Consider the following 14,226-nt stretch of genomic DNA (forward strand, 5'->3'; position numbering starts at 1 on the left):
CAATTTACATTCAGTTTGGACGCTTTACCTGTCAAATTTGGTTCACTATCTATTTCACGAATCTCTGAATATGACGGAAATGATGACAGCTCTAGCGCGTCTTTTAGATCTGCGATGTACTTTCGTCTCCAACACAAGACTCAAACTTGTCTACTTTGATTTATCAATACTATTGTTCTCAAGATTTGATGTTCACCAAAAAATATCAGTCTCAGACAAACAATTTTCATACGAAAGTAAGCTAAATATAAGCTGCTTCGCATTATCTGTCTCAGACTGATAATTTCAAGCATGCATCAAATCTTGAGAACAGCAGTATCTATAAGTGAATTTAGTGTACTTCGTACTTTTGAGTCGGAAGCGAAATCGTCCTTCTTTTCAAATGATCGTACTTAGCTCCCGCATTGACTCGTCATCTCAGATCGAAATGACACGCGAAAGTTATCATCATTGCCGTCATTTTCAGAAATTTGTGGAATAGATAGCGTTCGGAATTTGACAGGTAAAGCATCTAGACTGAAGGTAAACTGCCCATCTATCTCGCCTTCGCTTTGTGAGATACTACGTCACAAGAGTCTCTATTTATACGTCTCAAAGTTACATACACTATTTTGAAGAAGCATAATAAAATCTGTCGTCATCGAGTTCAAGCGAGAACTTTTTGTTGTGTCGGTTGCAGGTTTTGTACTGCTTCCCATTCTTTTTCTTCCCAAAGTCCTCAGCTGCCTGAAATTGGGAACAACTACTACAATATGATTTTTCCGTCATGGAAATTTCAAAATTCAATGATCAATACAATGCGAAAAAGAAATCAAAATATGCTGCTCAAGTAATTTGGTCAAAATATCAGCCCAACTAGTAAAAGAAATAAGCAATTACGTAATTATATATATCACGTGTAAAGCCTCACTCCACATCTTTTGCATCTCAAGATTGGGGGGCCTCATTTCCCTCATTTCTCTCACACAGTGGGGAAGGTGAAATACAATAACACCTCAGTCTCACTTCTTTTTAATATTTTTCTTTTTTTTTACACTCTACAGTTAATGGCTTCGAATGTTGTAACAAAAGATCCGCTCAAAGGTGCAGGCATTCTAGAAATAGACCCTTGGCTGGCGCCGTTCACCGATGATCTTGTTGCCAGATACAACAACGCTAGCGACTGGATCGCCAGGCTCGACCGCGATGAAGGCGGCATTACCGAGTTTGCCCGTGGCTACGAATTTTTTGGCTTTCATGTTAAGGATAACAACGATATTGTCTATCGTGAGTGGGCTCCGAATGCTGTCCAGGCACATCTTATCGGCGAGTTCAACAACTGGGATCGAACCAGCCATCCGTTGACCAAAAATGAGTTTGGCGTGTTCTTGATTTGCGTGCCTGCAGTAAATTATGAGCCTGCCATTCCACATGATTCAAAAGTGAAGATCGCGCTTACGTTGCCAAACGGAGCAGTGGTGGATCGTTTGCCGGCATGGATAAAACGAGTCACGCAGGATCTTTCAGTATCACCCGTGTACGACGCCCGGTTTTGGAACCCCGCTCAATCTTACGTTTGGAAGCATGATGGCTCTCGTGCGTTGAGACATCCTAAGTCGGCCAAGATATATGAGGCTCATATTGGAATTTCTACTTCCGAGCAACGTGTTGGATCATACAATGAATTCACTAGAGACACGTTACCTCGCATCGCTAAACTGGGGTACAACATTATCCAATTGATGGCAATAATGGAACATGCGTATTACGCTTCGTTTGGTTATCAGGTAACATCTTTTTTTGCCATATCATCACGGTACGGCACTCCAGAAGAACTCAAGAATCTGATCGACGAGGCACATAAACTTGGCATCACGGTCTTGCTTGACGTTGTTCACTCTCATGCTTGCAAAAACGTTTTGGATGGACTCAATCAATTTGATGGAACAGACTATCAGTACTTCCACGGTGGTCTCAAGGGTTATCACCAGTTGTGGGATTCCCGTTTATTTAACTATGGCAAATACGAAGTACTCCGGTTTTTACTTTCCAACCTGCGGTTTTATATTGATGAGTATCATTTCGATGGCTTTCGGTTTGATGGTGTCACGTCCATGTTATACACCCACCATGGCATCGGTACCGGGTTTTCCGGTGGTTACCATGAATACTTTGGCGATGCCAACGTCGATAAAGATGCGGTTAATTACTTAATCATTGCCAATTACATGTTGCATAAGCTTGATCCCAACATCATTACTATTGCTGAAGACGTGTCGGGCATGCCAGGATTGTGTGTATCGCATGATTTGGGCGGCATCGGTTTTGACTACCGGTTGGCCATGGCATTGCCAGATATGTGGATTAAGTTGCTTAAAGAAGTCAAGGATGATGAATGGGACATTGGTCATATCGTTTACGAACTGACCAACCGCAGATATAAGGAAAAGACGGTAGCGTATGCAGAATCGCATGATCAAGCTCTGGTTGGTGACAAAACTTTGGCGTTTTGGCTTATGGATAAGGAAATGTACACCAACATGTCGGTCTTGTCTGAGCTGACACCCGTGATTGACCGTGGAATAGCGTTGCATAAGATTATTCGCCTGCTGACTCACACTCTTGGCGGTGAGGCGTACCTCAATTTCGAGGGCAACGAGTTTGGCCATCCCGAATGGCTTGATTTTCCCCGAGAAGGTAACGGCAACTCGTTTTGGTACGCGCGACGGCAATGGAACGTACTTGATGATGATTTGTTAAGGTACAAATTTTTGAATGAATTTGACTCTGCCATGCAACATACGGAGGATAAATACGGTTGGCTGCACTCTGATCCGGCTTACGTGTCACTCAAGCATGAGGATGACAAAGTGATTGTATTTGAACGGGCCGGCTTGCTGTTTGTGTTTAATTTCCATCCAACTCAGTCTTTTGCCGATTACCGAGTTGGTGTGCAAGAAGCTGGCCAGTATCAGATCGTCTTGGATTCCGATGGTGAGCAATTTGGAGGACACGCAAGGATTGATCACGGCTCCCGGTTTTTCACAACGCCGTTGATTTGGAACGGCAAGGATAATTTTTTGCAGGTTTATATTCCTTCTCGGGTTGCCTTGGTCTTGGCCAAAGTTAGAGCCTAACAAATTATTATCATTAATGCATTTTTGAATTAGAAATTAGAGTTTGGCGTAAGTATACAGTATGTCAAATATAGTGTATAGATCACCTACTTAAAAGAAAAAAAAAGTATAAACTCTCTCCCGAAGGCACATGGTACCGCGTTCGCAGCCTTTCTATCTACAATCGGTCAGCTTATAATTGGATGACCGTCAGGCACACAGGGAAGCTTTCCGTTTTATACTACTTAGTCTTGACATGCCTTAACCACGTCCTTCTGTGTATTCAATCATTCTCAACCAGGATTTTGAATTGAATTTATGAGCTATAATACTAAAAATTCCTTATACAAAAAAATCAATAAAAAATGTATTTGCATGGCGTATAATGCAAGCTTGGGGAATATGGGGTATCTGCTCAGTTTAACGCAAAGTTAAATGGAGACCCAAGTTAGGCCAGATTAAAATCCACCAGGCATATCCGATGTAAACAAACCATCGTTCTTCACAATAAAGATAAAACATATTCGAGCTCGAAATTCCATGAAAATTTAAAAGACAGTAAGAAATGACCGCATTGGCAAGGTACCTATCTATGCGAAAGCGGCAAGTCTTTGCACCCGTATCCGATGCAGCACTCAATTCAATCAACAATGTGCCGGCATCATTGTCACAACATAATGATGATGGTACAATGCTGGCAAAAGGCTCAATCACGCAACATCGTTTTTATGTAACATCAACCTTTTATAGCTTCTAAAAAATAAATTTCTAACAAGAAAGTTTAAACAAGTATCTTCACTCTGGCATCGATTTCACCCTCGCGTGTCCGACGATCAAATTGAAACCGTCAACACGTCGTTCACTACACCATGTACCGGTCATAATCGCAACAATTCCTGGGAAATATCTGACAATCAAAATCAATATTTTGCTTTTCCTGCTTCGTTTACTTTTCGTCGTCTTCGTTCTCGGCATGGCACGCATGCCAAACCGACCGGCCTTGACTCCATGCGAGACCGACTTATTCCATTCAACGAGGTCAGCCATACTTTTATCCGAGACCAGCAAGCCATCGGCGATGTGATTTTGGCTGGAGGTGATTTATCATGTGCCAGGCTTGCAAGTGATGAGCCTGACAACTTTCAAAATGACAACTTAATTACATGTTCAACAGATTTTGGTGAACAAGAAAGATTTTGCAACACTGGCGTTTCCGAATTGTTGTCGTCCACTCCAGAGTTTGTTATTAGCGAGTCATTGCCAGTCGCTTTAATCGATATGGTTTATCGAACCATGCCTAACGAAGCCAGTGCGAGCACGGCACGGTGTAGACCAGTTCTTAAGTTGCTTACGGAGTTTGGTTTAGATGTGCAGGCCAATCAGACTAGCCAAAACGGATTATCAGCAGAAAAAAGACAAGCTAACGATCAGATGCAAGCAAAACCTGACACGGAGCTGGCAATGACAATGCAAAATAGCGAAAAACGGAGACAAGAATCAAAGACCGAAAAAAATAATTTCCGAGGTTCGTGGAAATTTTTTTCCAAACGGTTGACCACTCTATTAGCTGAAATCCCGTTCAAAAGACCAGTTTTAGTAAATTCCATGTTTGGTGCTTTTGTAATGGCCGAACAATTACAGTCTGTCTGCAATGTTGACGAAATTACATCAGCATTAACGCAAGTCTTTTTAACGCCGACAGTGTCTGCGGATTTACCTATAAAGAAGATTGATTCGCCTGACGGGCTTGCAAGCTCGTCAAGTAGGCATCGATTGCAAGGTTGGGCAAATCAAGCAAGCTTGACTGACCATGAAACCGACCCACAAGTGGCAAAGTTTATTAGCGGTTTACCAGATACAAACCTAGATGATTACTGTTTTGGTTCCCGGGCGATTCATAACTTTGGACCACTAGCGCCCAGGGAAGGAGTTAAGATACCCAATAATAATTCTTCCGCGGTGTGGAAATTTTGTCCTGCGAGTGATGTAGAACTACATGATGAAGGAGTAACATGCCAACACAGTACTGTTGTTACAGATATTAAGCAAGCCATGACAGTAGGAAAATCACCAGGCCGCAGTTCCCTGAGGTCGATTTCCAAAGGGTTGGCGTCAAGCTTTATTGCTAATCCGTTTAAAAAACGAACTGTAATAAAGGACAGCATGCAAGGTTTTTTTCAAACTGAACTAATCAACTACAAGCCAGTGGATATCATTACATTACAAGACTGCCTGACTTCAAAAGTATCAGGCAAATTGACAACAGAGATTGAATCAAGTACTGGTCTTGCCAACTTGTTTTGCAAATTTTGCTTGCAGAAACACTGTCTTCATTATCATCATCATGATAATAATGATGATAATGATAATGAAGATCGAGGTCAAGACATGAGCCATGCAATGGCAAAATCAACGGTCATGTTGACTAATACTGACGAGCAACAAAACGTCGACCAACCCATGGCACAATTGTTTAACAATTTCCCTGATCCCAACTTGGCAGATTATTTTTTTGGTTCAAGAGCGGTTCATGAATTTGGCCCGTTAATGATAAATTGTGAATTCAAAATACCCACGGATGGTTCAGTAATGACCTGGAATTTTCTGCCCAACATGACGTTACCAATTCATTAAGAAAACAAAAAAATTATTATTAAAATATGAAATATATCCTTTATTAAAGTTAAATTAATCAGGTTGGCTATATTATTTTTTTTTTTTTGGCAACCGCCTTATTTCTTTTAATCAACAGTTTCGTTTTGAATTAAGTATGATATGAGATGTAACTAATGATACCTTTCTATTGATTTCCATGTTACCCTTTTTCTTGCTTTATATTTTATTTTAATCTTATGTCAAGCCAACATACCCTTTGCGAGGTTAAATGTTTCTATTATTTTTTTTTTTTCATCGAACATTCACATTATGTCAAGTATTTTATTGCGGTGTTCTATATTGTACTAAAGCAAAAATTCTTTACAATTATGTGTTTCAATCTTTTTTGTTTTTCGGTATAAAGATTCGATTAAATTTTTTCATTGGTCCGAATAATAAACATTTTAAGAACATCTAGTGATCACGATTACATTTGTAATATTCCAAGAGATAAAGTATCCAGCAGCCGAACAAAAATTTACTGGGATTAATATATAATTGCATGGAACACCGTAAAACATTTTCATGTCTCGTATAATTTGCAGCAATTAAAAAAATAATATATATATATAAAAAAAAGGTCCTGCCCGGATTCGAACTGGGGTTAGCGGAATCAGAATCCGCTGTGATAACCAACTACACTACAGAACCGCAATTAATTGGATGATTTGATTAAGATTAAAATTTTTAAGCCCGTGACCAAAAAATCTCCAATCGTTTTGTGTTTTCATTATAATATTTAAAAAAAAAAAAAAAAAAAAAAAATGAATGAATGAATGAAAAAAAAGGAAAAAAGGAAAAAAAGGAAAAAAAGGAAAAAATAGAAAAAAAAAAAATCCCTGTTGTCGTCTTTGTATCGGATATTTTGCTTCTCTCTTCATCTTCCTGTTATATTCTCTGTTTCTTCGCTCCATTACACCATTTTTGGTTTATTTTCGTTTGTCTGTTCTTTATTTTCTTCTACACTAAGTAGTCAATACAACATAGGGCATTCTGTGTCCCTTTTTAAGATAAAAAAAAAAAAAAAATTTTTTTTTTGTGGTTTGACAAGGTGCAAGGTGTTTGTATAGGTTTACAGATGGCAAGTTTATGAGTTTGAACGGGAGAGGTGAGTGGTGAGTGGTCGCGGGGGTGAATCTCCTCGGTATAATCGTAGTCGAAACTTCCGGTCTGACTTGGGTTTATCACACACTATAGCAAAAGACGAAAAAAAAAAAAAAAAAAAAAAACTTCACTAATCGACCAATAATAAGTTTTGCGGGGATCTCAGTAGTTGTGCTAAGCGATTTGTTTTGAATAAACCACCAGAGAAAGATCGTTATCCCGCGTCGACCGATTGTCGATCCATCTTGATGGCCAATAGCATAAATGAACTTTTACCTAAAAAAAAAAAACATGAAAAAAAAAGGACAACGGTGCTGAGAAATATTGGAGGTGGCCATTCGTATATATTATCTTACTGTATAGTATTAATACCTTAGGAAATTGCATACTCTTTTAATTTCCTAAGGTATCCATACTATACAGTAAGATAATATATACGAATGGCCACCTCCAATATTTCTCAGGTGCTTTGAAGTTACGGAGCAGTATACTGTGCTTCTCATTGCTCTATATATTCATTGTCAATTAAATTGTTAAGAAAACGCGAAATTATATTTAGTTATGCATAACAATAACTATAATATATAGTTGTAATTGCAATTATTCATTACCATAAATTTAACAATTGAAAAAAAAAAAAGCCAAGGCTGTAATTTCCGCATGAATACTCGGGTGCGGCAAGAAGACATGACATGCATTACTCTGCTGCAAACAAAAAAAACCTTATAATTAATTTACGAGAATTTCCATGAATGTAAATTAAATCATTAACTATTAAACCCAATTACCAACCAAAAAAAAAAAAAGAAATCTAATAGCACAATGTACAAAAAAAAAAAAGAATAAGTATCAAACAAAAACGCGATGCAAAAGACAAAAAAAGGAAAAAAAAAAAAACCATATGCCCCACGCCATCATCTGCTCTCTGTAGATACTAACCAAGAATGACAAACATCCCAATTTTGAACAGTATGATACCATCGATCAGGTTGTGGCCATTTAATAATTTGATTTTGAAAAAACTGGCCACCAGATGCACGGAAAAGATATGACAAGATCATGTCAGCCCAAAGCCAGGACAAGCCGCCACGGGCGATATGTAACGTGTCCTTGTATTCTTCCGGGAACCCGTAAGTGAGCCGGCCCCATTCAAATACTTCAACGTCAAGTGAAGCCATAACTGCTCGTTGCAACCGGTCAATCGATAACATGCCGAGGTCAGATGACTTGCCGTCCCTGCGCACGGTCGGCGTGCGGTACATGAACGGCACGCGGTCGCCAAACATGTCCCTAATTGTGCGCACGACCATGCGCGTGCGGGCAGCAATAAATCTCAGTTGCGACGTTTTGAGTTGCTCGGCCGTGGACCACATGGTCTTGCGCTTGATTTCGACTTCCTCGAGCGTCATGCCGGTCTTGTCATGATCAAACTGAGCCTCGCGAAACGCGCGCTCGTCCCAAACGCTGGATTGAAACGTGATCAGGTCCGGCCCGGCAGTGTCGGACATGCCTCGCAACATGTTAGCCGTGGCTGGTCCGTATATATCTTGAATGCGTTCTTCGAACGGCACTACGGTCATGGCCTTCTCCCACCACCACTGCGGCCGAAACGTGAACAGTGACGGCATGTGCCATTGCACGATGGTCAGGTTCACGAGTGGTACGTGGCACACTGCAGTTGTTTGCCTCGTGCTTTGCTGCCTGACCCCAGATCCGCCATGTTCCGTGATTTGCAGACCAAACTCCTGGCAGAACCAAAACGCCATGAGCCGGTCGATCGAGTCACCGATTAGCAACACACGGCGATGCTGGACCCAGCTCATTTCATTAATTAATTGTAAATCGTGATTAGTAAATTCGTGCACCTGTTTCTGTTGGTCGCTGAGTTCCTTGCCCCGCAGTACATTGTAGTACTGCACCAACCGGGCCATCCATGGCGGCGGGGCCAGTTTTTGCGCCAGTACGACATCTTCCGCAGTATCGTTCAACGGCGGCTCCGCACCTTGTAACGGGTGCGGATACACCGCAGCGGCCGGAACTGGGCCGTTGTGAAATTCTTCATAATATGGGATCCATGTGGTCGCGTTGGGGTCCATGCGGTTATATGAAAGCATGCCCGGTAGTCGGTACGGGTCAACACAGGCGTCGGACCGTCGCGTTAAGTACCGACCAAGCCTGACCTGTTCTCCGTATCTTTCCTCTTCTTCATTCAATTCTTCATCATCCAGGACCGCTGCCGTGTTTCTGCTTAACGTATCCGTGAACGAAACCAAAGACGAAGACGTTTCATTTCCAGCTGCAGGCTTGATCACGCCTAATAATCCGAGCCCGGCTTGTGAAGATGATCCGTGGAAGTACACGTTCGATGACGCCGTAAAGGCCATGATTGATAACGAGAGCACGGTTGCCACTATCAACGTGCGGGTAGATGGCATTCGAGGCACCATATTGGTCGGCGGGGAGAATAAATTGAAAGCGTAATCGCTTTTTTTCTTTTCTTTTTTCTTCTTCTTATTTTTCTAAGATTATAACCAGTTGTTGAGTATTTTGTGTATTTGAAGACAAAGGACAAGGAAGGGAGCAAAGAAACGACAAGAAAGAGTAAAAAAAAGGAATGATTGGATCAGCAAACGATTGAACAGCCATTTAATATACCAGGATGTATATATACATAACTTTGTAATATTACTAGTATAATATTAATCTCCTTTGAAAAAATAGAGTTACAAACATAGTCTAAACAGTGAAAAAAATGGACGCAAAGAAGTTTTGGTTCGGAAGCTGTTTTTTTTAGAAAATTGTGCCGGTAATACCCGCGCTGATGGAATGCAGCACGGTGGCATTACCCGCCTGATCGATGGCAGCCGCAGCTGCAGAAGCAGCAAAGGAACGATGGGGGATGCATCAAATTTGATATAATGCGAATAGCAGTACCTACCCTTTTAGTAACTGAATTTGGGAGTCAATCTGACAATCTCAATTTCAATTGGAAAGAATGCTTTAGCATTCACCTCAGCCGTGCCAATATAGATGACATGTCCAATTCAATATATCATACTCGGTGGTTTGTCTTTTAATTCCATACGCTCAACGTGAATAGTCAAAAACCCCTTCCCTCGGGTTTAACTATTCTACCCTGATGTAAAAAAAAAATGTGCTGGGATTCGACAGTCGACTTGATGTTCAGCTTCGACCATCGACACCGGTGGTGGTATGCCTGCGCTGCACAAAAAAGGTTCAGGGGTAAATTGCTGCATATTTAACTCTGAACGGTCTCGCTATCGGTCCGGCTTTGAGAAGTAAATGCGGTTTTAGCAAGCCGTGTAACCGATGATACCTATTTACGTATTTGCTTGCATATAACAGACGTGAACAAGTGCATGCATAATGATGTAAATAGTCGATCAAACGGGTTACGGGGTTTTTGCTACCATGTGTTCGATGCAGAAGCTTATAGTTCAAAGTTTAACGCTCGCCGTAGTAATAAATCTCCGTTTGCCATGCGACAATAATTAGTAATATATGCAAAAAAATATTTTTAAAACTTTGAAAGGAAAGCCCCATGGCTGGCGTACGACTTATACAAGTTGCTTTTGATTTCCTGGTTCAACCTTGAACATGCCTTTGATATTTCAACTAACCCCCCATATACATAATGCAGACATCTTTCCATACAATGACAAAGCCAACAAATAAATAAAATCCATCTGTATCCCTTTTACTAAATTTCCAATTTTTTATTCCTTGTCCTTCTCCATTCCCTTCCGTACAAGATTTCAATAATTACCAGCGGTGCCGCCAACAATGTCAACAATGCCAGCAACGTGTACGTCCAGGAAACACCGATGTGGTCCCGAATTATTTCCACTAATGCTGATGCAGCACCGCCCATCCAACATCGAACCAAGTTATTGGTAGCGTTCACGCCCGCAGATTGATGCGGGTATAAATCAGTAATCAAAACTTGCACGCCCGTGTAGATCGACAATGCGCCAAAGCCACATAAAAACATCATCACCAGGACGACGGCAAGGTGCGCGTGATACTTAAACGACCATCCAAATCCAATCAAGCCTCCGAAAAAGGGCAACGCCAACCAAAAAGTTCGCTTAAGCCGGACCTGTTCTAGCGGGAATTCATCGTTTTCAGTCACGCCGTATCCAAGCCTGTTAACCGCGGCACGATAGTCATAATCCAAAATTCGACCGGCCACAATCGATCCGATCGAGCACCCACAGCCAAGGGGCAAATAGCACAGGCCAACTTTTAACGTTGACAAATGGTACTCAGTGGCAAAATCTGACGAGGCCCCAACCGTAAGGGCAGAGTATATGCTGTAAAAAATGCCGTTAATAAACAACACGACCAAAATGTCATATTCGGCAAACACGCTAAGAATGCGCAACGGATTACGCAACGGCTTCGGAGGCGACAACGTGGACCAATCCGGATCTGCCGGCCAGGTCTTGCCCCGCAATATTTCAATCACCGACTTTCCGTACCAATTTTTGGGTTCGATACTGCCGTTGCCAACCACGTTCCTGCTCGTTTCCGGCATCCACACGATCAGCACGGCCCATACCACCACGCTCAGGGCCAACATAAACAAGAAAGCAGTGCGCCAGCCGTATGATGCCAACGATAACACGCCCGACAATACGGGCGCAATGGCCGGCGCGGTCATGGACATGGACAGCACGAACCCCATGTATGACCCTCGGGATTCACGGTCGACCACGTCAGCCACGGTCGCGGCCGCGATCGCCATGGACGGAGCCGCGCCGGTGGCCTGCACCATACGCATGATCATTAAGGACGGGAAAGACTTGGTAACGGAAATGATCACGTTAGCAACCACGTAGATTGAATACGTCATGGCAAACACGGGCCTGCGACCGATCGAATCCGCCAGTGACGACCACAAGACGGGCGCAAACCCTTGCAACACAAAGTACACGGTCACGGTTAAGTTGATGAGCTCCGTGGTCACGCCCAAATCGGTAGCAATCTCGTTCAGTTCGGGAAAATAAATCGTGACCGTGAACGATGACATGAAAGACGTGATGGATGCGATGCCGATGATTGCGGTCAAGGTCTTGCCGGTAAAGAGAGAGTACGGCGGGGTTGGCGCCGGCGCTGGTGCCCGCTCGTACTCAGGCTTAGGACCATTCTCGTCAGGCACGCTAAAGGTAGAGTCGTCCTTGCGCTCGCCTATTGTTGTCATCGTTGCCATACCGTCATGGCATTAAAAGGAAATGAGCAGGTAGGTATAAATGCCCGTACGTATCAAGTAAAAAGGACAAGATACAATGATGAGCACTGCACCGTAATTCGTTCAACAACTCAAGTCCGAAGTTTTTACTGCCAGTTTTTAAACTCAGGGGCCAATCTAACGTTATCGGGCGGTCAAAACTATAACGACGGCATATGTTTCCGAATGTTAGGCCGATGCAATTCCGAATGACATAATTTATTATGTACTAAACTACGGCAAGCGAGTAACTAACTATCGTTCGTTATACTCCGCTAATTATTATTATATTATTATTCTTTCATGATTGAGTCTAAAAAAATATTGTATAAAATTCATGAACCATCGTAAAATTACCAGCTCGCCCTCGCCAAACCAAATTAAAAAAAAAAATAAAAAAACCATTCCACCAAATTTAAAATCACTCCTTCTTTTCCTCCTGCTTCTCATTTAGTGAAAGTCCGTTTAATGACACCGGAACGGCAGCATCAAAATCCTCAGTCGGTGGTTCAGCCTGAGGGGTGAGTCTGAAAGCGTGACGGCGCTCACCGGTGGACCAATCCAACAGGGCAGAGTGCACTGATCGTCGGTTATCCCAAACAACCACAGTTCGAGGTTCCCAAGACGCACGAACATGCAGATCGGCAGACTTGGACAAGAAATCGTACAAGAAATTGAGCAAAAAATCTGATTCTTCCTGCTTGAATCCCTGAATGCGGCGTGAAAACTGGGGGTTGATAAACAATGCCTTTTGCTTGGTCACGGGGTGCTGACGAACGAGCGGGTGCCAGTTCTCGACCGGGTCACGACGGACCACACCACCCTGAGCACGGGATGAGTTAGCCTGGGCCACGCCCGAATGCAACACTTTCAAGCCATGCAGGCGCTTTTGGAATTCGGGTGACAACCGGTTGTAAGCCTCGACCGTGTCGGCAAAGATCGTGTCACCACCAGTCTCGGGACTGTCAAGCATGCCCAAAAAGGTCGTGCCCGGCGGCTGCTTCTCATACGTAACATCGGAATGCCATGCCACGGACGAGATGTGGTTCTTGAAAAAAGTCTCGTGCACGGAGTCATTCTTGGACCGATACACCAGGTGCACTTCTGGGTACCCCTTGGGTGCACCCGACGTGGGGTGAATATGATTGCGGCCAAAGTAAGACGAGAACTTAAGCGCATCAGGCACGGACAGGTCGGCCAGGTCCTGGTCCCTAAACACGACCACACCACGTTCGGCCACGAACCGGGCCAATTCATCCTTGCCGGCATCAGTCAATGATGATAATTGTACGCCACGAATCTCCGTACCGAACTTGGGAGTCAGCCTCTTGTTTTGTAAATCACCGTTATCTTTGCTGAGCAAGTTTGGGAACGACGTATCGGCACGACTGCCAGGGTCGACATGAACAAACTCAGTCAACGGTTCGAAATGTTCCTTGGTGTCCCAAGTGGGTAGGTACTTGGGGTACGTGGCATCTTCGAATCCGTCACCAGCTAACACAAGCCTGCCATTGTCATCAGTTACGGTCGTGTTGCCATCGTTGGTCTTGCGGAAAGTTGACGCGGCAATGGACTGGATGGTGGTGAAATTGTTTGACATTGCGTTCCTATTTTCTTTATTTATTAAAAAATTAAAAAAACAGGCAATGGGAACAAGAGGGAAAGTATAGCTGAAAATGAAGGAAGGGGAAAGAAAAAAAAAAAAAAGACTCCGTTATGACGGCGCTGGGGAGGCTTTTTAAACTTCTTTGTGCGCAAGCAGGGCCAGGCCCTTTCCCCACCACATGGTATGTATGTATAACGTAAGAATAAATATTTACAGTGTAATTCGACCCAAAATACCGTGAATGGACATCATGAGATTTTTTTTATAAGCTTGTCTGTGGGGTGCAGCCCTGGTCGCGCACGACAACGGTCATCGAACTGTCGTTAACTTGCCGTCACGTTTTCCTGCAAGTTTAGACAGCACATATATGCTAAGAAGTACGTACCATCACGACGTCTACATCAGGTTCTGTTCCGGTTAATCTACGCCACTCGACCATTTGGAGTTGAAGTTGATTTCAATTGTGTCATGCCATTCATTACATGTTCGTCGTGGGTGTTGATGATATCGTGCTT

At 42.9% G+C, this 14,226-nt stretch overlaps 5 protein-coding genes and 1 non-coding gene across 6 annotated transcripts; 2 read left to right on the forward strand and 4 right to left on the reverse strand.

Moving 5' to 3' along the window:
• Positions 1-932: 932 nt before the first annotated feature.
• Positions 933-3,200, forward strand: V1514DRAFT_323104 (glycoside hydrolase superfamily). The gene has a single exon (XM_066926183.1). The coding sequence runs from the start codon at positions 1,047-1,049 to the stop codon at positions 3,114-3,116; it is 2,070 nt and encodes a 689-aa protein (XP_066786040.1). The 5' UTR covers positions 933-1,046; the 3' UTR covers positions 3,117-3,200.
• Positions 3,201-3,388: 188 nt separating this feature from the next.
• Positions 3,389-5,977, forward strand: V1514DRAFT_384 (uncharacterized protein). Its single transcript, XM_066929998.1, has 2 exons — positions 3,389-3,825; positions 3,876-5,977. Exons 1-2 carry the CDS (start codon positions 3,661-3,663, stop codon positions 5,727-5,729), a joined length of 2,019 nt encoding a protein of 672 aa, XP_066786041.1. The 5' UTR covers positions 3,389-3,660; the 3' UTR covers positions 5,730-5,977.
• Positions 5,978-6,328: 351 nt separating this feature from the next.
• V1514DRAFT_t4 lies at positions 6,329-6,401 on the reverse strand. The gene has a single exon. It is a non-coding gene; the product is annotated as a tRNA-Gln (tRNA).
• A 1,094-nt stretch (positions 6,402-7,495) lies between these two features.
• On the reverse strand, positions 7,496-9,238 carry V1514DRAFT_361204 (uncharacterized protein; the record flags this gene model as incomplete). The annotated part of the gene is made up of 2 exons (XM_066929700.1): positions 7,496-9,034; positions 9,086-9,238. The coding sequence occupies 2 exons, from the start codon at positions 9,236-9,238 to the stop codon at positions 7,769-7,771; spliced, it is 1,419 nt and encodes a 472-aa protein (XP_066786042.1). The 3' UTR covers positions 7,496-7,768.
• Positions 9,239-10,399: 1,161 nt separating this feature from the next.
• On the reverse strand, positions 10,400-12,165 carry V1514DRAFT_323108 (major facilitator superfamily domain-containing protein). Its single transcript, XM_066926184.1, has one exon. It carries the CDS (start codon positions 12,085-12,087, stop codon positions 10,576-10,578), a length of 1,512 nt encoding a protein of 503 aa, XP_066786043.1. The 5' UTR covers positions 12,088-12,165; the 3' UTR covers positions 10,400-10,575.
• Positions 12,166-12,342: 177 nt separating this feature from the next.
• V1514DRAFT_323109 (uncharacterized protein) lies at positions 12,343-13,817 on the reverse strand. The gene has a single exon (XM_066926185.1). The coding sequence runs from the start codon at positions 13,703-13,705 to the stop codon at positions 12,527-12,529; it is 1,179 nt and encodes a 392-aa protein (XP_066786044.1). The 5' UTR covers positions 13,706-13,817; the 3' UTR covers positions 12,343-12,526.
• Between the last annotated feature and the right edge of the window lie 409 nt (positions 13,818-14,226).

This window comes from Lipomyces japonicus (genome assembly GCF_038497905.1).
Source record: "Lipomyces japonicus strain CBS 7319 unplaced genomic scaffold V1514scaffold_1, whole genome shotgun sequence".
In the NCBI taxonomy this organism is placed as follows: domain Eukaryota; kingdom Fungi; phylum Ascomycota; class Lipomycetes; order Lipomycetales; family Lipomycetaceae; genus Lipomyces; species Lipomyces japonicus.